This window comes from Lactuca serriola, chromosome 8 (genome assembly GCF_051521515.1).
Source record: "Lactuca serriola cultivar US96UC23 chromosome 8, Lser_US96UC23_V15, whole genome shotgun sequence".
Classification (NCBI taxonomy): Eukaryota; Viridiplantae; Streptophyta; class Magnoliopsida; order Asterales; family Asteraceae; genus Lactuca; species Lactuca serriola.
Window position 1 is genome coordinate 110,159,072 of NC_136415.1, and position 27,121 is coordinate 110,186,192.

The 27,121-nt window shown below is 32.5% G+C and overlaps 4 protein-coding genes across 5 annotated transcripts; 2 read left to right on the top strand and 2 right to left on the bottom strand.

Annotated features, from left to right (window-relative positions):
* The first annotated feature begins 11,304 nt into the window (after positions 1–11,304).
* Positions 11,305–14,206, top strand: LOC145066577 (protein GRAVITROPIC IN THE LIGHT 1-like). Of its 2 annotated transcripts, none has more exons than XM_079013873.1 (3): positions 11,305–11,366; positions 11,453–11,590; positions 12,526–14,206. In XM_079013873.1, exons 1-3 carry the CDS (start codon positions 11,317–11,319, stop codon positions 14,009–14,011), a joined length of 1,674 nt encoding a protein of 557 aa, XP_078869999.1. In that variant the 5' UTR covers positions 11,305–11,316; the 3' UTR covers positions 14,012–14,206. The 2 variants fall into 2 exon arrangements, with proteins under 2 accessions (XP_078869999.1, XP_078870000.1); XM_079013874.1 differs by having other exon boundaries at positions 11,453–11,581.
* Positions 14,207–14,364: 158 nt separating this feature from the next.
* LOC145066579 (DNA sliding clamp PCNA) lies at positions 14,365–15,868 on the top strand. Its single transcript, XM_079013876.1, has 4 exons — positions 14,365–14,763; positions 14,950–15,102; positions 15,211–15,308; positions 15,382–15,868. The coding sequence occupies exons 1-4, from the start codon at positions 14,445–14,447 to the stop codon at positions 15,604–15,606; spliced, it is 795 nt and encodes a 264-aa protein (XP_078870002.1). The 5' UTR covers positions 14,365–14,444; the 3' UTR covers positions 15,607–15,868.
* A 1,249-nt stretch (positions 15,869–17,117) lies between these two features.
* On the bottom strand, positions 17,118–20,599 carry LOC145066578 (cytosolic enolase 3-like). Its single transcript, XM_079013875.1, has 12 exons — positions 20,235–20,599; positions 19,937–20,091; positions 19,678–19,852; positions 19,413–19,601; positions 19,247–19,327; positions 19,089–19,165; positions 18,908–19,011; positions 18,719–18,817; positions 18,563–18,648; positions 17,885–17,971; positions 17,527–17,724; positions 17,118–17,375 (listed from the first exon to the last, which is right to left on the bottom strand). Exons 1-12 carry the CDS (start codon positions 20,337–20,339, stop codon positions 17,307–17,309), a joined length of 1,425 nt encoding a protein of 474 aa, XP_078870001.1. The 5' UTR covers positions 20,340–20,599; the 3' UTR covers positions 17,118–17,306.
* A 1,260-nt stretch (positions 20,600–21,859) lies between these two features.
* On the bottom strand, positions 21,860–25,915 carry LOC145066487 (neutral ceramidase 2-like). The gene is made up of 10 exons (XM_079013759.1): positions 25,747–25,915; positions 24,841–25,224; positions 24,515–24,723; positions 24,113–24,433; positions 23,762–24,026; positions 23,403–23,661; positions 23,200–23,325; positions 23,031–23,094; positions 22,785–22,930; positions 21,860–22,547 (listed from the first exon to the last, which is right to left on the bottom strand). Exons 2-10 carry the CDS (start codon positions 25,173–25,175, stop codon positions 21,999–22,001), a joined length of 2,274 nt encoding a protein of 757 aa, XP_078869885.1. The 5' UTR covers positions 25,176–25,224; positions 25,747–25,915; the 3' UTR covers positions 21,860–21,998.
* Positions 25,916–27,121: the final 1,206 nt, after the last annotated feature.

A 27,121-nucleotide genomic window follows, 5' to 3' on the forward strand; every position in this document is an offset into this window, starting at 1 on the left:
GATGAAAAGCAGTAACGGTCATGGTGGTGGTGAGGTAAACCGGCGGCGGCCATATTGGCATTAAGGGTGCGGAGCAACAAATCGATTATGGTTCTTCATAGGTGTAGCGGCGAAAAAATAAGAGTTGGATTTTAGGGTTTAGAGGTGAAACTTGTTTAGGCTTTCCAAAGTTTGTGACATTAGACGCATCAAATGATATAGCATTATAGGGTTGTGCAACATGTAATAAGATTTGTACCTCTTAAAATTCAAGAAATACCTAATATGTTTTATATAATAGTACTAGGTTAAAACCCGTGGAACCCACGGGTGTTGTTTTTGAATTGAATTTAAAAATTAATTATTTAATAAAATAATATTTCATTAATTTTGATAACTTATTAATTGTAATATTGAATTTTTCAATAAATTTTTTTATTTGTAATTATTTAATTACAAAGTAAATGGGAAGTATTTAATTAGGAATGAAGATTTTTGAAAACTCTTATTTTTGATGCATGATTCTTGTTGGACACATGCAGATGATGCATTACCAATGTGTGTAGTGAAATTAACATAAAATACAACAATACGTAATTATAAAAAAAAAATACAGTAATATGATGGATTAAGTGTGATTTGCCAAAAATGAATAAAATATGCTACAAATAAGTTGGCTACAAATTTCGAAAACTTCCTTATAAACAACATTGGAAGTTTTATTTGTGAGTTTGCCATCTTTATTTAAAATTAATAATTTTAATCCTTCTCTGCTCTGAACTCTAGATAAGGCGACATAACAATTAGTAATGGTAATGTAGACATCTTGAATTTGTACTGCTAAATGGTCATTTATTCATCTAAATTCATACGTAAATAGAGGAAGTAATAATAATTGAATCATAAATTAGGTTTACAGTAACAACTTCAGATCCGAAGAAGAATAATCATTTTAATTAAACAAAATGAAGTTTTCATGTTCATTAGTTTTTTCGTCATCATCTACATTCATATGTAAATAGAAAAAGTAATAATTGACATCATAAATTAGGTTTACATTAACACCAAATCAAAGTAAATGTAACAGCAAAACAAAAAAAACATATTGTAATAGTTAAAGCTTCAGATTTGAAGAAGAGTATTTTTTTAAAGAAAATCAAGTTCTCATTTTCATTACTAATTTCGTATTTTGTTCTCATTTTCATTACTATTTACGTCTTTTTAACTGAAAAGGTAGAAGAAGAAGATGATTAAGAAGAAGAAGAAGATCACTAATATAATGACAAAATGATAGAAACTGATAAATCAAACCATTAAGAGCATATAAATACCATTAAGAGCATATAAATATTAGTAATCCTGATATTTTAATACACTAACCTGATATTTGATTTTTGAAGCGTTGCAGAATCAAGAAGAATGAAGAAGAATACGTTTGCAAAGATTTCTATGGAGCAGAATTTCTATGGAGCAGAATGGTAAAAAAAAAAGAACCGTATGAATGGTATTTACGTTTGAAAAGTCTTTATGAATCAATAAGAATCAAGAAGATTACGTTTGCAAATAATAATATTGCAGATTTTTAGGCATTTAATTTGCAATCAAAATAAACAAACTTTCAAAATTAATCGGGTATTTCGAATCTGAATATTGATTAACCTATTTTTTCAATGTATTTCCATATATTTTATTCATTTAAAATTTTTGGTTGAATATTTTGAAAGGATTTGTTTGCAGAATTTTCCGGAATTATTGCATTTGGATTGAATGACATTTACGTAAATATAGATGAATAAATGAGCGGGAAAACTCGATTTTGGGGGTTTTATAGATTGACACGTGGCAGAATTGTACTTATTTATTAGAATTAGGATATATATATATATATATATATATATATATATATATATATATATTATAAACATATATGTAGACTCGTTTAGATTTGCAAGCCTAATCGAGCCTGATAATATAGGCTCGAGCCCGTTTAATAAACAAGTCTAATATTAAACTCTAACTTGGCTTGGGCTCATTTAAAATTGATCTCAAGTCGAACTTTTAACGAGTCGATTTCGAATAGCTTACGGGTAACTTGATTCGTTTGCACCTATGTACAAGAAAACAAATCCATACAAAAAGGAAAAAGGAAAAAAAATTGAAAACGAAATTCCAAACTTTTTTTGAAAAAAATAAAAGATTGGTTTTTGGTATTAGATAACTCATTTTTTCGGTTCACTTTTGACTATTTTTTTATAAAAAATGTACAAAAAAAAATAAAAACAAATAATTTGAAAACGAAAAATCAAGCTGTTTTGAAGAAACAACAGTTGTGATTTTTGGTTTTTGGACTAATTGTTATCCCCCGCCACTTTCCCCACCAAAATATAGTGATGCCTTGGGTCAAGGTCATTGCCAATGGCATCCATAGCCTAGCCTGGCCATGCTAACATTTAGGGTGAGTGCGGTGCGGTTCGGTGCGGTTATTAGCCAAAACCTCACCACTAACCGCAAATGCGGTTAATCCATTTTCAAAACCGCATGGTGCGGTTTTGTTTTTTCTGTGTTGAGGTTATTAACCGTATCGATTTGGTGCGGTTATTTTGTGTGGTTTTTAGCCACAGTTTAGAGCTCAAATAGTTTTAAGAGTTCAAACATATTACTTGTAATAATAATAAAAAACCATAAGGTATAAGACAATTAACTATTTAACTTAAACGACAAACAACTAATATCTTAAAACATCAAAATCAATAGTAATTAACAATAAATAACTTAAAATTGTCTAATTTCATCCTTTTTTCAAAGTTAAAACATAAGAAAAAACCAACACTTTTGTCTTCTAGTATTTTATCTGTCTTTCATTCATGAAACTTGTCTTATTTTTAATATTTAATAAACAAATAATTGATAAAAAAACAAAATTGTATATAATATATGCGGTGCGGTGTGGTTTTTTTTGCGGTTTTTGGAAACTAATAACTGCACCGCATCGCAAATTTGCGGTTTTTGAAAAATAGAAAACCTCACCATTGGTTTTTATTACGGTTGCGGTTTATGCGGTTTTTGCGGTTAATTTTAGTTACGGTGTGGTTTTTGCTCACACCTACTAACATTTAAGTTTTGACATGTGTGCAATTTAACATTCTAGAACTAGAGCGGTTAGGAAAGATGATAGACATTTGAATGATTTTTTATGTGATGTCTATACTTAACTTGTGTTGTGTTTTGGTGTTAATTGTTACTTTCCTCATATTTTGACAAGTAATTGTTATTTTGGACTTTGGAAACTTATTTCCGCATGACAAAACTTTGAATATTTTTAAACATTTACGTCCAACGGAGTGTAGTGGGAAAGTTGTGCGTGTAATGAACCCGTAACTCGGAACTCAACATCGGGGCTGCGGGAACGGGTGTGATGGAACCAAGTAAAGGGAAGACTTCCCACGTTCTTTCTCCTATTCTCATTGGCCGGAAAAAAAATCGTTTTCTTTCAGAAGGTTGGATATATATATATATATATATATATATATATATATATATATATATATATATATATATATATATATATATATCCCTATTCTAATAAATAAATAGTTTTAATCTTCTTTCGCCAAGTGTCACTCTAACACAACTCCTCATTAATATTATGTCATGTGCCATGTAGATATATTAGACAATTCATTTCAAAATTCAAATTTACATTTTCTAATTATATGTTAAATTTGAAGTTATAATAATTTTAAAATTTTGATATATCTCTTAATTAATAATTTATTTAAAATGAATTATTTAAAATAATTGATTAATAATTATAATTTTTTTATTATAAATGTTTAATTAATTTTATAACCGTGGTTTCTACGGATTATAAACTAGTGTGTGTGTGTATATATATATATATATATATATATATATATATATATATATATATATATATATATATAATGTTTCTTAATCTCTTTATCACTACAAATACCAAACCAACCCAACTTTACTTTTATACCATTTTTATATATTCTCTCCAAAAAACCCCACTAAAACACAATGTCGTCATCTTCGTCCTCTGATGCGACGGCTCGAGAAAAGATATTTGTTTGATGTCATTTTATGCATTTTTTTGGGTAGTTTTCATTATCATTTAGTATCATATTTTGTACATTTGCATGTCATTTATTTAAATAATGTTCAACTCATGTATTTTGTTAGAATTCCCGTACTGCTCATGTTTTTATGTCAATTTCAGATAGTTCGAGTGGAGCAGTGCTTTGGGAGCAGTTGGATGTGCGTTTGGAGCTTGGAACTTATGGAGTATGTTGAGGAATTTTTGGTAGATGCTTTGGACAAGAAACATTCGATTGAATTGATCACACGAAGATAGAATATACAATATCAAAGTTAAAGGATGTTACTGGCAGCTTTGACCCCCTGTCAGTATTTTGACCATATCTCGAGAACCGTAACTCCGATTGACGCGATTCAAAATGATCTGAAAAGTAGACGAAATTTCGGACGTCATGGGCACAACCTGCGATCGCAGGTGACCTTTTTGTGACCGCAAGTTTGATCGCAGGTTGCCTTCGAGGTTCTTTTGTGCCCAAAATTCATCCGGGACTGAAAACTCAATACCTGTGATCGCAGTTTTTGTACATGCGATCGCAGGTTGGCCAAAAAGTGTCAAAATAGCATCCTACTTCATTAAAAAGGCACCAGACGCATATATTTCAAAACCTGCGATCGCAGGTTGTGTACATGCGATCACAGGTGCTCCGTTTTTGCTGATGGACGTATAAATTAACCCTGATAGCATTCCTATAACCTAAGTTGACGATTCCAGAGGTATCAGACGACGAAAATACGATTTTGGAGGCGTTTCTTCTCTGATTTCATCAATTTTTGAAGATCTGAAGACTGTGGATCATCTCCTTCAAGTAGATTAGTAAGATTACTTGTTTGATGTCTCTTTTTATCTGTTTTAATCATATTTAGCCATGTTTGGCTAAACCCTAGTTTTCAATTCTGTAGAGGCAAGTACTTTTCATGTGATTGATCATTAGATCTGGTTTTTGATTTGTGTTTCTATCTAGATTCTTCAGTTTTGTTCTTAATGAATGTTTGATTTTGATTCTTGTTAGTTTGATCACCTAGATGGGGTTTTATCATTCCAGTTAAATCAATTAATAGAATCCGTAATTGTTCTAATTAATTGGTAATAAGTAACAAGTAATAAATCGGTTCCGTGTTTGGGATTTGACTTAATTATAAACTGTAAAAATCACACCTTTACGCTTTCGAGCTTGTGAGAAGTATTGGGTATTGCTGGGAATTTTACAAAGAGCTTAATGCAACTTTTCTGATCTTAATTAAGAGCTTGTTTGATTAGACAGTAAAAAGTTAGGATTAATTGAAGAGCTTGTTTTGATTAACTAATTTAGGTAAAAGAGAAATTAATAGAGCTTGTTAGTTTTTCTCAATACCAGCTTAAATAGAACGCATCTCAAATAATCAGATCTGGATCGGTTACATGATTAGGAAAGTCGCAGCAGAATTGAAACCGTTTTTATTATTGATTTTTATTTAGTTTAATATCACTGCAATTCTAGTTTTTAGTTTAATTCAAAACCCCCTTTTTATATTTTCTGTTTATTGACTAGATTGTGCCTGATGCAAACATGCATTGACCATTAGGCTGTGTCCCTGAGGATTCGACCCTGCTTCCTTGTGCTATATTTTTAGTGCAACCAGCAGTGATAATTTATTTTCTTAATACGCGTGCGACAGCGTGTTAACAATATTATTTGTCGGTTCCATCATAACAAAGACTGTTGCATATTTTCAAAACCGACTAGGTCAAAGTTCACGTTCACGAAGTAAAATAAGAAAACTGTCATTGCATAGAAATCGTGAAGTCGGGTACAACCATCTTATAGAAAACTATTTTGCAGATGATATCGTCTACTCTAAAAAATTTCAACGACGGTTCCAGATGAGGAAGCAGTTATTATTATGTATTGTTGACGATTTGGAAGACCGTTTTTCATATTTCCAATGGAAGTGGGATGCTAGAAGCAGAAAAGGTTTTTTCCAATTCAAAAAATGCACAACCGTAATTCGTCAATTCTCATGCGGCATGGGCGCAGACAAATGGGAGGAGTATTTGAAGATGTACGAGTGTATCATAGGGAAATGTGTGTACAAGTTCTCGAAAAACTATTACTTTGGTTTACGTGAGACGATATTTGCGCAAACCAACTATCAACGATGTTCACCAATTGTACATGGTGCATGAAAACAAGCATGGGTTCCCAGGAATGCTAGGTAGTATTGATTTCATGCATTGCTTAGCCATTGTGCCCCGATGCATGGCTTTTTGTCAAATGTCGAAGGAGTAGTCGTTAGTACGCAAGAGTATAGGACAAATAGAAGAGAAGTATGTGATCGTCGTCGTGCCCTTCATGCAGATTTGGTGGAGCATGTTTACAAGGCTCACATTAAGCTGCTGACAGAGTATTGACACAGTGATTTATTTGACGAATCAGATGAGGATTCGGATATGTTCATCGAGGGCGAGGATTCGGATGACGATGCCGGGAATGACGATGACGAGGATCACGATGACAATGATGGTAATTCCGAATTATGTATTTTGATTTATTAAAATTCAGAGATTAAGTATTTCTAATTATGTTTTCTAGGTTGTGTTTTTTGAATATTTGTTGTTTTCTATTTCTTTTTTAATATTGATTGTTTTTGTGTAATTTTTATTTGAGTTGATGAAGTGTTTTTAATTTTAATTAATTTTTATGTTTATTAATTATTTAAAAAAATAATTTTTTAAAATATAAATCTTAAAAATCAATTATTTTTATTAAAAAAGTTAAAAGTAAAAGATAATAAAAGATGGTCATTTCTTACGTTTTGGTGAAGAAAACAAAAATAAAAGAAAAGCTAATGTGACATTTAAAAAGTAAAAAATATTTCTTATACATACCCTCTGAGTCTTATAATTAGAATTTTATAAACCATTTTAAAATCATTCATACGAAAGATGTTTCAAAAAGTAAAAAATACTTCATATACACACCCTTCAAATATACATTCCAGATTGCCTCGTGTTATATCATCGTCTAGTCCTTCAACACTCCTAAAAATTCAAATCACATTAAATGGTCCGGTGATACAAAAGCATCAACACATGATATCAACTTTTGAGGAATATTTATCCAAAATCTCACTTCGACTAAAAAAACTATAAAAATGTTTTTATCTAAATTATATATAATATATCCATAAAGTACTATTCACAGCCACATTTACTTCCTTTCCGAAATAAAATTCCAAACATTAAGATGTTAACAAGATCTAAAGAAACCTTATATGTAATTTAAATAGTTTTTAATTGTCACCTGATAAGACAAAAAGTATTATCTTTGGAAGGCCAAGAGTTTAGAAGGTAAAAATGACTCGTGTTTAAATAAGGGTATTTGATTTTGAACGGTTTAAAAATGTAATTTTTTAGTTTATTGTTTATGTAGATTTGGACTTTTATCTATGATTTCTTAATATGTTTTTTTTAATATATATTTTTAAATTAATAACAATTAAAACTCATTTTATTAAATTATAGTGACAATCAGATATTATGTATTTTCCAAACAAATCGATTTGTATAATGTCTAGTCCAACCACACGAGAACAAAAATGCCAATTTAAAAAAAGTAGATAAATATCTAAGTTCATTTAATTCAGCTCTTGTTTAAAGCAAGATTATAAAAAACCATACATAAAGGGTTATGTAAAATAGTCCACATAAATAAATTCATAAGCATCACTACAAAATGGCATGGTATGTGACCCCAAAATTCAAGATTTAATAAATAATTCATTGATATTTTTTTGTTAGTTTCCTGATGTTTATGTGGCTTGTATTTCGACAAGCGACATGTTAGCGACTTAAATAGATGTAATGCAGAATTTTACAGCTGCTTTAACTTGGTCAAAAAAAGGAATATTTGACTGATAAACTAGGAAAAAAAACCACAAAATATTACGTTAAGAGCATCCAATAATGAATAAATAAGAACATGTTTTTATGATTGCATGAGTGATAGAATATCATGTAACAGTTATGGTATTATATAAGGGAGTGAAGTTTTTATGTTAAAATTGTCTCAATAGAGTCATATTATGTAAAAAATTTGGGGAAAAAAGTTAATTCGATGGTGCAAATGCTTTAGAATATATTTCTTAATAATAATAAGTGTTACAATAATTACCCATTGAAGATCATTTTATATATAGAATAGAGCTGCAAACGAGTCAAACCGAGCACGAGCCTGACCAAGCTCGGGTTCGACACATTTAAATTTTTTAGGGCTCGAGCTCAAGCTTGGCTCGTTTTGAGCCTTATGGTAAGAAGCTCGAGATTGGCTCGTTAAGGATTATACAAGCTCATGTTCGGTTTGACTCGACTCGTATACGGTATACTCTAATTCCCTAAATTGGTATTTATTATATATTTATTTGTTTTAATAAATAAAAATATTTTTTATTATATATATGTAGTCTCGTTTAGGCTCATGAGCCTAACCGAGCTATGTAACACATGGTCGAGTTCGAACTCATTTAATAAACAAGCTTAATGTTAAGCTCATGCTCAGGCTTGTTTAAAATTGATCTCGGGTCAATCTCGAGTAGTTCACGAGTAATGAGGCTCGTTTGCAGTTTGCACCTCTAATATAGAGGAGAACAAGTGAGGCTACTTCAATAATTTACATAAAATGTTAATTTTGTAATCACCAACACTATTTTTGGTTCTGAGTTGCTTCATTTAGAACCACAAAAATTATGCTCCATATAGTAATTCCAGTTCATAATCTCAAATAGCTTAGAAATATTTATCAAATTTATGTTTAGGAAATTGAATTCCATCAACTCGAACCACTTCGAAAATATTTGATCCCTTTGCAACATTGTTATATAAGAAAATTAGAATTGAACAAAACAGAAACAATGTATTAATGAAAGTATATATATACACTTACAAAACAACCACCTTTGTATATATCACCATCTACTAAAGTGACAAAATAAAGGTGGGTGTGTTTCATTTTAATGAGATATGCCACATGCCACATAAATAATATATATATATATATATATATATATATATATATATATATATATATATATATATATATATATATATATATATATAGGGTAAAGTGAATATACCTAACAACCTTATATAAGCTTAGGACCTAACCTCATCAAACTACGTCATTTTGCATTAAATTTTAATTGCAATCATCCAAGGTTCTTAAACTTCATCCCTAAACTTGATTTACTTCAAAAAACTTTTAGGAATTCATCATTTTATTTCTCCTACATCCTTTCGTTTGTAGCGGTAGGATATGAAACCCATCAGGTGGTATTCGATAGAAAGACGTGATGTAAAAGAAAGATATTGGTGAAAGTCCAAAGATTATGGAAGTAATCAAGTTATTTGGTTGAAGTTTAAGAACCTTAGGCAATTACAATGTAAATATGATACAAACCAATGTAGTATTATGGAGTTAGGTACCTAAGCTTATATAAGGTTGTTAGGTATATTCACTTTACCCTATACCCATATATATATATATATATATATATATATATATATATATATATATATGGAAAAGTTCAATAAAAAACCATAATTATGGGTTCTTCAAGGAACCAAATCTTTTTTTTTTTCAATCTCTAGAGCTTATTATTTATCAAAAAAAAATCTAAAAATATCTAAATTCATATATTAACATTGAGAATGTGAAAAATATTTTTCGGATTCACGAATTTTCGAAGATTCACATTGTAAATTTGACAATAAAAAAAACGAATTTCATATCATTGGAAAAATGATAAAAAGTTATGAATTTATGTATTTTTAATTTTTTTTTTTTTTGATAAAAAATAAGTTCTAAAAGTTGAAAAAAAGATTGATTCTTTGGTTAATTATGGTTTTTTATTGAACCTCACCCTATATATATATATATATATATATATATATATATATATATATATATATATATATATATATATATATATATATATATATATATATATATATATATATATATATATATATATCCTAAAAATGGTTTATCCCAATAAGTAAGGAATCCTTAGTCGAATATAAATATTCTCTGAAGTCTTTATACTAATCCAAAAGGTATAAAAACAAATGGGAAGACATCAGAAAATACCGTAAAGTCGTAAACTACTCTTCTCTCATTCTTATTATTTAGTTCTCACACATACTGATTTTGGTAGGTTTTGATCTGCAAAAAACTAAAATTGAAAATCTAATCCAATTTTTTTGTTTAGTAAAAAATTGAAGCATGATCACCCGTTCACCCTTAATATGCTTATCAAATTATTAAATTACATTATATTATGAAGGAAAACAAACTCTTAGAAATGATGTTTAAAAAAATATATGAATGTTTTTTTCCTATTTTTTTTTAAATGAGTAGTTTTCTAAAAATATATAGTTGTAGTTTTTTATATATAAACATAAAAATACAATGATTTATGAACTATTTGTTTAGAACACTTACTCACAACCAATATTCTCCTTTTAAATGTATGCATTTCAATAATTATCATAAAATAGACTTTGAAATTGGTTGAGCCCATTTCGTCAAATCATGATATCAATGAGGCGCCAATCGTTGGATTGATGGGTTGGCGGCTCATAAAAGTTTAACCCGAACACGATCCATATAAATATATCTGTCTACTTATTCAATCCCAACACAGATTAGCCATAAATAGGTCAGCTACGTAACTTGTTAAATTTACGGGTTTACGGGTCATATTTGAGTTTGTGGATGAGAGTCAAGTATGTGGATCAAAATCGGGTTTGTGGGTCGCAAAAAAAAGTCTAAATGTCATATATTTACTTATTAGTCCTCTTACTCTCCTTTTTATTTAATAAATATATTTTTTATTTTTTAATCTAATAAAATAAATGAGTTTAGGGGTCAACCTGCAATATTATTTTTGCAAACTCAAATGTGACCCGTCATTCGGGTTGGTAGGTTATATGTCAGAAAAATTCAACTCAAATCCGTTTATCTTCGATTTGTATCGTGCCGAAGGAGATGGGCCCTTTTGGTATTTAACGAGTATATACGAAAATCTTTTAGAATGTAAATATTTAAAAGTGGAAGGTCTTCATTGCACGTTTTCTTAAACCTAAAGGCCCTTCTTGCATTTTTAAACAATACCTTTTGGTGGTCTATAAATAAACTCCATTGCATTTGATTTCAAAAGTCAAAACAGCGTACACGAAATATGTTTCCAAACATGTTATGTGGAGCATGCAAATCTCATCATAATCACAGGTGCAATTTCATATATTTCTCGTATAAACATTTATTTATTTAAATAATTATTTAGTCATTAATGTAAGAATAATTTTTTGTATCAGAAATTTGAAGATGAATAACTTAAAATCATTGGAACCGATTTCAAATCTCCGGTTTCACCACTCCATTCCATTAGACATGGATCCGGATAACATCTTCATCAGCACTATTTCCTCAAAATCGAACAAAAGGTCGAACAAGTAAGAACCTAACATGTTTCTCAATATTCCCTCTATTCCAAATAATAAGTGATTTGGAGATAATTTAAAACAAGATTTTACTAATATATAAAGTTTTTAAGTGCTCAATGCATGTAATGTAACCATAAATTATCATTATAAGTTTAATTCCAAGCTTTGAAATGCTAATATGATTTTCATATAATAACTTTTTATCTAGAAACTTAACGATCATGCAAAACATGTGCTAATTTTGATATCAAAGTAAAATTTATAATAAATTTTAACATTACAAGCTTTCTAAATCTAAGTCTTTTTGTCTCAGATTGAATTTTAGCTTTCAATCTCCACTTTATGTTTAGGTGCATTATTTTCAAATCAACTCATGATACAGCTATGGTATATCTCATTTAGTAAAAAAAGCATACATTTCCTTTTTATATTACACAAGTAGAATGTATGTATTGAATTTAGCATTATTTTTTTTTCTTACATCATTTGTTTAAATTTATAGCATTCATAATAAACAGTGTAATATGAGAATTGAATGAGATGGTATGTATGATTGACATTCAATTAATTAAAATGTTTGTGATGTTGAATGAATATTGAGTTCTCATTGAGTTATTCAATAGAAAAATGTACTCTTTTAACTATTAAATATTAGATTTTATAAATATATTTTATCGTTCCATATAAATATATTTTATTGAATTTTATAAAATTTAAAACATTATAGAAAATTTAGATAGAATTAGATGGTGACTAAAACTATGACGTAAGTGTCATGACATATTGACAGGCGGTGTGTGCTTGTACTGTACCGTTAATAATAAAAAACAATAAAAGTTCTCATCGTATTTCAGAGATCGCGATACATGCATTGATAATCTTTTTACTCCATTGATTGTTGTCACTGTGAGTGAATTAATTGATTGATTGGTTGTTTTTGACAGAAACGGTGGAGGGTTTAGGAAGATGGCCAACAAGGTTTCTAATTTCTCCGACATGATCCACCGTGTCACCGCCTCCTGTTTGCTCCATCCACTCTGTTCCGGCAGCAACAACACCGATGACATTTCGGAACACGATACCGGAGAAGACGGTTCTGAAGAAGAAGGCACGTACAAGACTGAAGAGGGAAATGAAGAAGAAGATGCAACAGAGTATTTGGAGGCTGCGGTGGCGATGGTGGAGGAGCAAAGTGGTTACAGAACCAAGAAGGAGATTGAAATGGTGTTGTTGATGGGTGAGGTGTTTGAAGCGGTGGCATCTATGAAGACTGCGTATGTTAGTCTACAGGAGGCGCACTGTCCGTGGGATGCAGATAAGATGAGGTTATCCGACGTGGCGGTTGTGGCTGAGCTGAGGAAATTGGGAGTTTTTAGGGAGAGGTTCCGGCGGAGTTTCGGGATGAACATTGACAGGTCTAAAAAGACGGTGTCGGGACCGATGCTGAGGGACGTGGTGGCGCCGTATGAGGCAGCGATGGAGAAATTGAAGATGGAGGTGAGAAGCAAGGAGGCGGAGGTTGATAACTTGAGAGAGAAATTAAAGACGGCCACCACCATCAACGGCAGCGCCGGAAGGAAGTGTAGGTCTCATTCGCATCAATCAAAGAGAAGAGTCAGCTGCAGTAGCCAATTCCAACGTCCGTCCACCGTTCCAGTTTCGCCGGCGCCGATGGTGATGCCGGAGCTATTCGAAACATGCGTGAAATCCGTTAAAGAAGGATCGAAATCGTTCGCGTCACTACTCCTCTCACTCATGAAGGCGGCACATTGGGACATCACAGCCACCGTCAAATCCATCACCGGCACCAACTCCAACTCCGCCGTAACAGACTCCATTGTCGGACCAAATCAAGCCAAATACTCACTCGAATCATATGTAAACAGGAAAATCTTCCAAGGATTCGACCACGAGACATTCTACATTGATGGGAGCATATCGTCGATCCTAAACCCTAACCAATTCCGATCAGAATGCTTCACGCAATACTCCGACATGAAATCATTGGATCCGATGGAGCTACTGGGGATCCTACCAACATCTCAATTCGGGAAATTCTGCTCGAAAAAGTACCTTTCAATTGTACATCCAAAAATGGAGGAATCGCTGTTTGGAGATTTAGAGCAGCGACGGCAGCTGTTGGCCGGGAACCATCCAAGGAGCCGATTTTACGGCGAGTTCTTGGCGCTGGCGAAGGCGGTGTGGCTGCTTCATTTGGTTGCCTTTTCTTTGGATCCGCTGCCGAGCCATTTTGAAGGGAGTAGAGGGGCGGAGTTCCATCCGGAATATATGGAGAGTGCGGTGAGGTTTCCCGGAGGGAGAGTGAGTAGTGGATTTATTGTTGGGTTTCCGGTGAGTCCTGGATTTAAGCTCGGAAATGGACATGTTGTAAAAGCAAGGGTATATCTTGTACCTAAGACTGAACTTTAGGAGAAGATTGAAATATTCAACCAAACAATAAACAGAAAAAAAAAAAAACAAAAAAAAAACATGTATCTTGAATAAGTATTTAGTATATTTTTCTAATTTCTGTATTAATTGTATTTTAATTTTAATTAGCTACTTTGTGTAATGTTTTTTTTTCGCTATTGTATATTGTCGAATTTAACAAGTATATGTTTTATAGCACAATCTCAATCAAATTATATGAATGTATAATAATAATATAGTGCGGTCTTTAATATTTAGCCCAAAAGCCCAATATTCCATAACCCCCCCGCCAACGATGAAAAAAATTGTGGCGGGAATACATTTTACTATAAAACCCCAAACCCGTGCTACACATCCCGATATTTTGGTTTCCCCGCGTTTTTCGAGCCCTAACCCTAGTTTCTCAACCGGAAAGTTCATCTGTCGCCGGAAAATGTTGGAGCTAAGGCTGGTTCAGGGGAGTCTCCTGAAGAAGGTGATGGAGTCGATCAAGGACCTGGTCAACGATGCCAACTTTGACTGCTCCGCCACCGGGTTTTCGCTTCAGGCGATGGACTCGAGTCACGTAGCCCTGGTGTCGCTCCTTCTTAGATCCGAAGGATTTGAACACTATCGATGTGATCGTAACCTATCTATGGGCATGAACCTCAGCAACATGTCCAAGATGCTCAAGTGCGCCGGTAATGATGATATCATCACCCTCAAGGCTGACGACGGTAGCGACACCGTTACTTTCATGTTTGAAAGCCCTAGTAAGTTGCTGTTTCAATTCCTAATTGTGTTCACCATCAATTTGATGGTTTTGTTTGCATACCTTTTAATCAGAGTTACATAGCTTATATGAAGTTTTTGTCAATTACGAAGATCTGGATTTGTAGATGCTAGATCTTGATTATATCTTATTTTAGAAGCTAAAATTAGAGGGTATTTTTCTGCAGCTCAAGATAAGATCGCTGATTTTGAGATGAAACTGATGGACATTGATAGTGAGCACCTTGGAATTCCTGAAGCAGAGTACCATGCCATTGTTCGGATGCCTTCAGCTGAGTTTGCAAGGATCTGTAAAGATCTCAGTAGTATTGGTGATACAGGTAGCTCTTTCGTCCTTACTTGGATGTGATTCGTTGTCTCTACTCCTGGTTCTTTGAATCAATCAAAGATTACAAATGTATAAACTTAAGGAGCTGATTTGCTTGCAGTTGTGATTTCTGTGACGAAAGAAGGCGTGAAGTTTTCAACAAGAGGTGATATTGGAACTGCAAATGTTGTTTGTAGGCAGAACACTACAGTAGATAAGGTAATTATACTAACTACTCTCTGTATCATAAATAGTTTTAGAATGAAAATTTGTTAAAAAGATGAACTTGCAGCCAGAAGAGGCGACAGTTATTGAGATGAATGAGCCTGTGTCTTTGACATTTGCATTAAGATACATGAACTCGTTTACAAAGGCAACTCCATTATCGAGTACTGTGACAATCAGTTTGTCTTCAGAGCTTCCTGTAGTGGTGGAGTACAAGATTGCAGAGATGGGGTACATTAGGTTTTATTTGGCTCCTAAGATTGAAGAAGATGATGAAGAGAACAAATCTTGAATCAACAAGACACAAGTGAGCTGTGAGAACTAAAATACTAAATGCTTTGTTAGTTGTTTGCTAGTTAAAAGTATATTGTGTACTATGTACTCGCCAGAACTTAGCCAAGTTTTTTTTATGCTACTCTTTTTTAATCATTTTGTTAGGATTTTTCAGGCTTATATGAGGTGTATGTTTTGTTTTCTATAAAATTGCTACTTGGTACTCTTATTTCTAACAAATTTAAATCTGTTTTTGTAATTGAAGCTGATTTTTGTATTCATTGTTTGGGATTAAAGCGTTTTAGATGAATTTGTTCCAAGTTTGACTTTTACTTCTAACTTGGTGTAAAAATCACATGAATCAACTTATCTCGTTGATATAGCCTGGCAGCCTGGCCAGGGTTGTGCAAAGAAAACTAAACACCGAAAAGACTGAACCATTTTAATAAACCAGAGTTATTGATTTTTAGAAAAACAAACAAACAAACAACTTTTAGGTTTGATTTATTATATAAACCAAAAAACCTAATCAAACTTAAATACCCAAATGATGTCGTTTTATATACAAAGTTCAGTTGGTCAAGTATGTTTCAAATAATTGTCATGTATTTATGGACTACGGTTTTCATTAAAAAATAAAATAAGCATTGTTAAAATTGTTGTTTTTTTAGTATATAACTTGTTTCTTTTTTATGAATTTATCAACATTTTTAATGAAGAAACCCAAAAAATAAAAATGAAAGAACAAAAAACCTAAAATAAATAGAAAATTGGCTTAGATTGTAGATCCAAACAAACAGCTTCCTTCTATGTATTGTTAAAACGGTCTTGTGATGGTCACGTATTTTTTTCAGACAAGTCTCAAGCTAATTTTTTTGGCCCAATCTTTTTGGTAATGGTCTCGTGGTCTTTGCATGCCCCTTCTCAGTTTAATTTTGGGGGGTTGTCGGTTCAGTTTTGAGTTTTTTCCAAGTCAGATAATGTGTTATTAAAAAATATGTAATTAACAACAAATTTATATGTAAATAAACTTAGCTTCCGTTTTTTAGACTGGTCTCGCATCGGTCTGATCTTTTATTGGAACCGGTCTATTCTTTTTTCAGATCGGTTGGTCCCAGATGGCCTTGGGCTGATCCGGTGTTTTCTTTTTTTTCGGTCCCGACTCTTTTTTTTTGGGGGACCGGTTCGAGACCTGTATTTTTGTTTATGTCAATGTTTCTTCTGTCATTTAAGCCGCATAAAGTTTATTTATTTATTATTTTTTATAATATTATTGTATTAGTTGCAAAATTATTTAATTTTAAAAAATCAAGATGACATACCCCATGTTTAAACTCAAATGTGCTATATAAATTATATAGCCCAGGAGCCTTAAAAATAGTCAAGTCAAAGATCCAAAAACTATAAACAAAGAAAACAAAGAATACCCTAGTTTCTGGTTTAATCAATCCATATTATATCATTTATATGCTTGTGCAGGGAAAGGGAAAGGGTAGTAGTATAATGAATAATGACTCATGTAATAACAACTTGAAGGTAACAACATGTGTAATGTAATTTATAAATGAGTAAGATTGGTTTTAGTTTTACATGAAAATTTTGTTTACACATGATAACACAACACAAAACACTCCTCCATACAAATCAGATCTAGAAAAGAAAGATTATGACACAACAAACTGGTATCGGTATTACCTTTGCATTGAAAGTTGAAAGTGTTCAGGAATGCCTCCAGTCATCACCAACATATCTTGCTTGATCCCCAATCTCTTCTTCAATTCTAATCAACTGCACAAAACTTGAGATTATTATTAAACCCCACATATATCCTCCTAACATTCTGGAGACTCTGGACTAAGTGCTTATTTCTTTTTGACTTAATGTGAACAGAATGACTTAATGGGATAATCCCCCCAAAAAAAAAAGAAAAAAAGCAAACCTGATTGTACTTGGCTAAGCGCTCTCCTCTACAAGGAGCACCTGCTTTAATCTGACCAGTGCCAAGACCAACTGATAAATCAGCTAAAAAAGAATCATCAGTTTCTCCGCTTCTTTGTGATATTACCACTCCCCAATTACCATCTTTTGCCATCTTCACTACTTCAATGGCTTCTGTCACACTCCCAACTTGGTTCACCTGCATGTATTTATTTATTTCTTTACAAATTATTCTTAACACTTAACATTCATTTTTGTATACATCATTTTCTCATTTTGTCCTTGTTACAGATGGGTTTTTACTTTTTAGATATTTAACTAATACTCATTTGGGATTTTTTTTATTATTATTATTTAACCTTGAGAAGAAGTGCATTGCAAGCATTTTCTTGGATGGCTCTTTCAACACGTTTAGGATTTGACATCAACAAGTCATCTCCAACAACCTGCATATAACATAAAAGTCATGCAAGAGATTTAGGGTGTGTTTGGTTTCGATGGAATTGGAATTCAAGATTCCATTTAATGGTGTGTTTGGTTGCCAAATGGATGCAATTCATTTTCATCAAATTCATGTTTGGATGGAATTCAATTACATTCTTCCTCATTGTAATTTGTCACCGAGTATTAGCTGATTTTTTTTTTTTTTTTTTGGTTCTAAAAAGTTTCTTCTTGCAAATTTGGTTCGTATTGAGTTTTTTGTAATGTTATTGGTCCCTGTTCCAAGAAAAATGACTATTTTTGGGACAAAAGTAGTCATTCTCACTTGGAACAGCAACCAAAGCAAAAACATTACGAAAACTCAAATAAGGACCAAAGTTGTAAAAGTCAATTGTAATCAGGGACCAAAAATGTAATCTACTTGAAATTATATTAAAAGTGAAAACTTTAGAAAGTTAAGCAACTTTTATTGTTAAATTCAGTTCAGTTTCCTTCCAGCCAAATGTGTGACAAATTACAATTTCTTCATATAATCCAATTCTTTCCAAAAACATACACTCCAAACCAGCCAACATAATAAGGATTCATAAACAAACCTGGCAAATTCCAAGCCCTGAAAAATACTTCACTTGTTCCCAATCCTCCTTGTCAAATGGATCCTCGATAGACACAATAGGATAGTCTAAAAAAACCAAAATAAGTCAAAAATAATGAATCATTGTCTCATAATACATCACAACATGTTCATATACCTCTACATAGTTCCTTATAAATCTCAATCATTTCTTCTCCTGATTTAAAGTTTTGTCCCGACCTTCTTGGAGATTTGAAATCTAAGTCATACTTTGAACCTAAAATCAATAGTAATATAGATGTCAAGTTTTTTTTGTTTTGTTTTTTCAAAAACTATAGTTAAAAGAGTTATAGATTTGTAATATTACCTATGCAAAAATCAGTAGCAGCAATGTCAACTGCAATCTTTAGTTTATCAATATAACCTGTTCTACCAATTGCCTCCATAACAAGATCTAGTCCTTCTCTAAAGCTGCAAAAATAGAATACCAAAATCATAAATTGAGGTAAAAAGATCACACCATATTAATCAGAAGACAATAGACATGCCTGGTGATATCAGGAGCAAGGCCACCATCTTCACCAACATTACATCCATGTACACCATATTTCTCTGCAATAACAGCCTGCATTTCAACAGATAACAATTTTTTTAAAAAAAGATAGAATGAGAATGACACTATGAATTGGTATGATGAGCAACTCACCTTCAAATGATGATATGTTTCAGATCCCATTTGCATTGCCTCCTCAAATCGTTGTGCCCCAACTGGAAGAATCATAATCTCCTGATCATATTAAAACAAAATTCTCAGAAGATTTAACAACATTGCGAATTTATCACATATATTACTATATAAAACATCAGCTTACTCGTATAGCCAAATTGTTCCCAGCATGTTTTCCTCCACTTATGAGCGTGAAAGCAGGAACAGGAAGAACACTGCTTCCTCTTCCAGAAAGTTCAGCAATATGTTTGTAAAGTGGAACATCCTTCTCAGCAGCTCCAGCTCTGCAAGCAGCAATTGACACTGCTAATATTGCATTTGCTCCAAGTTCACCCTGGATACATCATAAATCATTAAAACATATAAGATGATACCAGAAAAAATGTTATAATTACAGTTTGGATAGCTACCTTTTTCTCAGTTTTGTCCAAATCTATCATTGCCTGATCAATTTGGTTCTGGAGGATTGGATCCATGCCAACTATAGCTTCAGATATCTTCTCATTGATATTCTTAACAGCTTTGCTCACACCATTTCCAAGATATGTGGATTTATCTCCATCACGTAACTCAATAGCTTCATACCTGTATTATGTAACAATTAAGGTTCATATATATGTATTTACCATCTTGTATTTAAAAAATTTAGACTAATTATAAAGAATTTACATTCCAGTAGGAGCACCACTTGGAACAGACGCTCTGAACATTCCTTTATTGGTATACAAATCAACTTCAACAGTTGGAATTCCTCTACTATCAAGAATTTGCCTCGCTTTAACCTTGGTTATCACCGAAGGAACAGCTTTCCGCATATGATTAGACTATACATAAGCAAGTAAATTAACTGTTTAGGATGATAATCGACGTGGTTTTAAGGTTAGTATAATCTTCTTATGACAATAATCGAGCTGATTGCAAATTCAAAACTTAAGAAGTGATTAGAAAGATTAGAAAAAAAGCTCACAATGAATAGAACGGGATCGGGAGTTTTTGCCCTAACAGCAGCATTGACAGCGTCTTCAATCTTCCGAGAGAGCGTGTGCTTATCTAGATAGTCCTGAACTGACATTTCAGCTTATGGTGTAACTACTATGGCTACTGCTACGTATACCTCGCTCAATGGACCTCTCTATTCGTTACTCTTGGACTAAATCGGATATGGCAAAATTAGCAGAGATCGGAGAGAATAACGTCTGGGAATGAATAATTTTTCCGGCAGGTTAAAACCTAAGCACAATGCTGAAATTCGACTTGTTTCCGGAGAGTTGTACTTGTTGGATTTGACTCACAGGTCACAGGTGCAAAGAGTATTCCTGTCTTTCATGTTCTAAAATTATTTTTAAGTTTTCCTAAAAACTTAAAAGGGGAAACAAACATATATTTATTTTTATTATAAAATTATACCCTTTTTTTATACTTTCAACTTTTTTTTATCAGAATATTGTACATTATTTATTAAAAAAAAAACATAATAATGAGATTTGAATTATAATGACATAATACAAGTTAAGACATTTTTAGGCAATGTTCGCAAAAAGAAGCTATATTTTGGGAGCAAGTATAGTCATTTTATTTGAAACTCAAAAACTCACAAAAACTTCAAATATGGACAAAAATACAAGAGAATCTTGAAGACACCAAAATTACAAAACCCACCTATACTTACAGAAATAGCATGTAATTTACTTTTTTTTTTATAATAAAATGTCCATATCATATGAGATTTACACGATTATTTAATATAATCATGACATAGAAGAGTTAAGGTATAAATTTCCACATAAAAGAAGGTATACGGTTCATTAGCAGTGATTCATGATTCGGTATAGACCGTTCACATAATACAATTTTATTATTTTTTTTAGGACATGACCCAAGTTGATATGTTTTATATAATGTCATGTAATTTTATAACGAAATGTGGAAATCTTAAGCTCTTTCATATCCTTTTCGCTGTCTTTTAACACTTTCATACTCCATCTAATGAACATAATAACAATTTTTTTTCGAAAGAATCCAAAATAATTACTTATTTGTGAGTAAACATCAAGATTGCAAAATGGTTGAATTCTATTTTTATATCCAATTTGTCCTTTTTTTTTTTTTGAAATGATGGAAGTTACAATTAGTGATATGCAAAATCATCTGGCTTGTGCTTTTTTTTTTTCTCATTTTGGCTGCAATCACTTTTTAAATATCCAATATGGACAGTTTTTATAATAACAAAAAATAAACTTTCTATCACATAACAATGACATTACATAAAATCATGCTAATTTGTGTCATGTCCGGATAATTCAAATCTCAATGCTATAATGGGTAAAATTTTGAAAGTAAGATGTTGTAATAAGGAAATTTTTGAAGGTACAATGCTATACTTAGGAACTATAAGAAACTATATTGTTGTTTCTTGCACTTTTCCCAACATTATGCCCTGTTTTTTCATCAAGCATTTATTGCCAAGTAATTTATGTTCCGCCGAATAACAATAAATGATCATTATAACATTTGTTTAGAATGAATCTTAAACACAAACAAGTGTAAAATATTTCCCCTTTCTTTACGAATATTAAAATTTTTGTAAGATGATTTTATAAGAAGTGGAGATCTTTATGATATATTTAATTTAGTTGTATGAACACATAAATTACATGATACATGAGCTCGTGTACAATGAATTTATGGAATAACAAGTTTTTAATCTCAAACAGTTAAAACAGTCCAAAAATTACTTAACCACAAAAGCACTTGATGAACCACTAAAATGGCTAATCGAACCAAATAGACTTTTAGATGCACCAAAATGGCTCACCCTATAAACCCCAGGAACAGTTGATTGTGGGATCCGCCATTCTATAGTAGCATGACTTTGAGCACTAAGCTTCGAAGGCCTTGACCACTTAAACCTAAGGCAAATATCATCATCATCATAAACCGGGACCCACGTGTCCTGCCCTTGAAGCAACTCCACTAAAGCAAATGTCCCTTCGGTCATGAGATCGTTTCTAGGGCACGCTGACCAGAACACAACGGTCAGCGTTTCACCTTTTTTAAAGGTAGAATTTCGAGGGACGTCAGTACTGACATCCCCGAATTTGACTCCCAATGGGGTGGAGTCCACCACCACGGGTGGTAGCAAGCCTATCTGCTTGCTTAGTAGATCCGGTGGTGGTGGGCCCGCTTCTACAGTTTTTCCGGTGACAATGGCGGTTGCGAGCTTTGTGAACTCCTGAATGTAGGCGCTTAAAGTATTCGGACCGTATAGCGTCGAAGCTCCCTGATAAGATAAAAAAATTCAAGGTCATTTATGCACAAACAATTTTGTACTGTGTTTGACGTGTACATTAGACTGGAACCGATTTCAATGAGACAAAAATTGTCTGAAACAGTGAGACAAAAAATTGAAACTTTTTGTCCTACCCAAAAAGGCAAGATTTTTTGTCCTACCAAAAAAGTTTGTCGAGTCCCCTTGTAACAAATGTAAATTTATTGAACAAATCATCAATTAAGTTACCTCATATCTTTGCATCTCATATTCCTCAAAAGTGGTAATATATTGAGAGTAGGTATTAGTTAAACCAGCTATGACAACATGGACTTTTCCTTTAAAAACAGCACTAACAGCATCACGCAATCGCCTCCCAGCCATAGTTGTAAATTCTGTTATTTTTCAATAATGTTATAATTTACCAATTTAGATTTAAAAGTTACAAAAAATTTAAAAGAGTTTGAATATCTAAATTTTCCATCTATCATATACCTCCAGGTACACTGAGAATCACCATCTGCCCGATCTTTAGTATTTGAACTGGGAGAATTGATGGCTGTCAAAGATAAAGAAAAAATAAAAATGTTATGTAAAGTCAAATGTTACCATTTTTTGTAATTTTATGGGAATTTTGAGAAAAAGAAAAATATATGATACTCACCGCCCAATCATATGGCACCTTCATTTCTCCTGTATCAAGCAAAATAGGCTTTGGCTGTTGACAGTCTTTTTGCTCCTGACTTGGTGTTTTTAGCAAGTTCCTCACCAATTTCCAAAATGGATTCCCCTAAAAAATAATTAAAAATTTTCAAATATATAACAAAATTGAAAAAACTCATAAAACCATGATTCGTTTTAACTTACAGTGTTGTCCCCTTGCTTAAAATCAAAAGCCCCAGGCCCATCAGTTGTTCCAGCTGCAAATGCAAATCCCATGGCAGCAGGACATGTTTTAACACTCTCATTCCCACCTTTTTTCACCTCAAGCTGTGAAAAATCCAAATAACTGTGACGAAAATCAATCTTTCCAGTTAACTTTTCAGCAGCACTGTTAAAAAGATCAGCAGCTTTCTTGAATTGTCTCTCCCCAATTATACGCGTGCTTTCAAATTCATCTGGGTATCTGTCATTAATTGAAAAAATTCGAGATTGATAAAGAAAATGTTAAAAACACATGAATAGAATAATTCATAAAAGAAAATGAAAAAGGTAAAAACACGAACCCTGGTCCTCTTCCATAACACAACTCATTCTTCCCACCACAAGTACTATGATTAAAATCACAGGGTACCCCAGTATCTGTGCAAAAAGCCCCAAGCACATTTGGACTCACATCCCCACAATTCGATTGACAAAAAGCAGATACAAATATTGGTCTATCTGCAGATCTAAGAACACTTCTAACACGTCTTGATATGCTCAAATACTTGGTTGTTGGTTGACCAGAAGTTGACTGAAAAGAAGACGCAAGTTCCAGCAACTCATGATCTGCATAAAAACACCATAAAATTTATAAAAAAAAAAAAAGTATATGATTTTAAAAGATTCATTGGTCATTGATTTAATAAACTTACGGTTTGTTTGTGAAACTTGAACAATATTGGAGACTCTTCGTGGGTTTTCATTTTCACTAACACGTTTCTGATTGAACCAATCTTCCATGAGGCGTGCAGCTGTTCCTTTATTATCCCCACTGATTAACTCATTTGTACGACTCATTGAAGTCCCATGAGTAGCAAACCAGTTAAAGGCACCCACTGGACCCCATTGATCATCTACAAACTTCAAAAGTGTCATTTCTTTATCCACATCATACTTGTATTTTGCCCTTTCTGTTGCAGGATTGTTAAGATAAGCACTAGGGCTACGATTCACACCTGCATCCAAGATCTCTCCTGCAAGTTTTATACCAAAATTATCATATAAATAAATGTCCCATGGTTTATAATGGTAACAAAATTAACATATTTTTTTACCTTTGTTTACAAAAACTGATCCAGGATGAAGGTTTTCATGAGCACGAATGATGCTTTGTTCAATGCCATCAACTATTACATCAAATGATTGGCGTACGAATCCTAAAGATGTAACAATATACACAACATATTGCAGATAGCCTCCAGGGCCTGCATGGGTGTGTATGCCACTAATGGCAACGTTCTTTTCTGTGTATAAATCTCCATACCTATACAGCAAAAAAAGATGTTTTATTTGCACCTATAAAGACTATAACTTGATCACCAGTTATAAGTTTTAAGAAGTAAAGATGGAACAGTAGAACTACAGTAAAGTATTAAAGTACCTTGCCTTCAACCTCTCTAGGACTTTGATGGTTATAAGCTGTGAGGCCATGCAAGCATCAAGATTTACAAATACCACACGGTTTCCCTGTGGCTCTGCTACAATGAATGCACGAGCTCGAAGCCGAAAATGGATGCCAGATGCAGTTTGATCTGAGTTGGCATAGCCCATCATGTTGACATCAGCAGCCGGCCCTGTGATGTCATAGCTTCCAAGTCCTACTAAGTAATTGGAAGCTGAGATTGTTGTTTTCCCATTCAGTACACAAACTAGTAGTAAGATCCAAAACCATGCAATTGAATGTTGTTTCTGAATGAGAGCCTGAAAGAACTCCATAACAACTCCACCAACGTGTAGAATCTAGCACGCTCTAGGTATTTCTTCACTGAAGATAACAAAATAGGAGTGAAGGTTATTCACAAAATTGAATGGGTGAAACCAATCTTAACTTGATATTCATGCCCTAGATGGCTTAGATATATATGTATTCTCAAAAATCAATCTATCTCGAATAGGTAACATCATGAATATAACCAGAGGAAACAATTAAGTTTAGTACCAAATTTGCATGTTTTCTCGACAAATAACATCAAATAGCAGGAACACTGAACGGAATCTATTAATAACAATAATTAATCATCCAGATTTCCAAAGAACGACGCCAGTCAACGAAGGCAATTGCACCATGAAACCGTTATAATTTTTGAATCACCATCGATAATCTCCGAATAACAAAAAAAAAAAAGAAAAGAAATACGTCTCAAATCACTATAATACTATATCATCTACAACTGACAGATTATTATAACCAAAAACATTAAAATGAGAAATCAAAACCTGTGTATTGAAATGGCAAACCAGATATGTCAAAATTGGAGGTTTAAACTAGAATAAGTGAGATTTATACCTGAAATTTGACAGATTCAGCCCTGTATAGTGTCTACTCCATTAAATTGAGTGTGATTGTATCGTGTGAGTGTGATTGAGGTTTGAGTGGGAGAGAGGGTTGGAGTAATGGAGGAATGCGGGTATGAATGGAATTTATACATAGAGTGGCGTTGAAGTGAAGAGTGGGTAACATCGTTGGCGTTATTATAGTAGTAGGTGGAAGTCTGCGATGAATTAAATTAGGAGTCCACACATGATGCGTATGATTTTCAACGCTTTGGGTCTAGATTTGTGATTATAATTTATGATTGCAAAAATATTGGGTTCAAACGTGATGTATATGTATCATATAAAATATATGTTTGTTTCCTTTTTCTAGAAAACAATTAGAATATCTTTAGTTTAAGTTATAGTACTATGCGGTAACAACGTTTATGGAAAGCTTTTAATGTTTTTTACTTGTTTGTTTTTTGTTAATAAAATTTAATAATTTACCAACAATTATCAATTTTGACTTTGGTTAACTTTCTTTCACGTAACAGTATGATGTCTGATCTATAAAATAATATTTTTATTAAATCATATGCCAAGCGTTGTATAGTTTATTAATTGCAATATTATTCTTAATTCCATTACTATTTCAAACTAGTTGTTTGTATGCAAGTCGTTTTGAATATGGTTTTCACAACTTCACATTGACTTAATATATTGCTATGATATTTTTCTTAAACTCAAACGTAAACTGGAAAATTATATAATTTGATACGAAAACTAATCAGTTTTTCAGTTTTCCATAACGGAGACATAACCCAAAATCTTGTTGCGCAAATATGAGGTCTAACAAGATGCAATTTTTTTTGAAAATTCATATGTTAAAGGGAGTCGGGAGTTTCAAATCAAAAATATATTAAATAAAAAAATTCCGTACTCCAACTTTATCTTAATCCAAAACAGGTTGTGAGATAATATTATAGGGTTTCGACACATATTTCTTGTTTTTACTGAAAAAAGAACATAATACAACGAAAGTTAGCCTAGAAATAAATAAGTATACACGCAAAAAAACATATCACATAGTATCTCATTTTATCATTTTATAAATCATGTAATTTGTAAACTCTAGATCTAGTATTTTCTTTTTAATCGTATTAAAAAGCTATAAGGCCCTGTTTGATAGCCTCTTAATTGAAAAATTAAGAAACAAACTCTTAATTTTTCAGATTTAGGTCCCGTTTGATATGTATCTTTCCAGATCCAAACAGATCTTTCTGGCTGAATGGACCGGAAAGACTGTTTGATTTGCACAAAAGAAAGGGTCTTTCCCGGTAATATATGTCTTTCCCAGAAAGCTTCAAAATCATGTCTTTTTGGCTGAATGGGCTGGAAAGACAATT

Bases quoted from the DNA above. Each gene is read 5' to 3' on its own strand.
- LOC145066577 (XM_079013873.1), top strand. From the start codon at position 11,317: ATGTTTCCAAACATGTTATGTGGAGCATGCAAATCTCATCATAATCAC. The intron at 11,367-11,452 runs GTGCAATTTCAT...TTTTTGTATCAG, and splicing joins AAATCTCATCATAATCACAG to AAATTTGAAGATGAATAACT. The intron at 11,591-12,525 runs GTAAGAACCTAA...TGTTTTTGACAG, and splicing joins TCGAACAAAAGGTCGAACAA to AAACGGTGGAGGGTTTAGGA.
- LOC145066579 (XM_079013876.1), top strand. From the start codon at position 14,445: ATGTTGGAGCTAAGGCTGGTTCAGGGGAGTCTCCTGAAGAAGGTGATG. The intron at 14,764-14,949 runs GTAAGTTGCTGT...ATTTTTCTGCAG, and splicing joins TTTCATGTTTGAAAGCCCTA to CTCAAGATAAGATCGCTGAT. The intron at 15,103-15,210 runs GTAGCTCTTTCG...ATTTGCTTGCAG, and splicing joins CAGTAGTATTGGTGATACAG to TTGTGATTTCTGTGACGAAA.
- LOC145066578 (XM_079013875.1), bottom strand. From the start codon at position 20,339: ATGTCAGTTCAGGACTATCTAGATAAGCACACGCTCTCTCGGAAGATT. The intron at 20,092-20,234 runs GTGAGCTTTTTT...GCTTATGTATAG, and splicing joins CCGATCCCGTTCTATTCATT to TCTAATCATATGCGGAAAGC. The intron at 17,725-17,884 runs GTTAAATAATAA...AAATACATGCAG, and splicing joins GCAATGCACTTCTTCTCAAG to GTGAACCAAGTTGGGAGTGT.
- LOC145066487 (XM_079013759.1), bottom strand. From the start codon at position 25,175: ATGGAGTTCTTTCAGGCTCTCATTCAGAAACAACATTCAATTGCATGG. The intron at 24,724-24,840 runs GTACTTTAATAC...TTTGCTGTATAG, and splicing joins CTAGAGAGGTTGAAGGCAAG to GTATGGAGATTTATACACAG. The intron at 24,434-24,514 runs GTAAAAAAATAT...TAAAACTTGCAG, and splicing joins ATCAGTTTTTGTAAACAAAG to GAGAGATCTTGGATGCAGGT.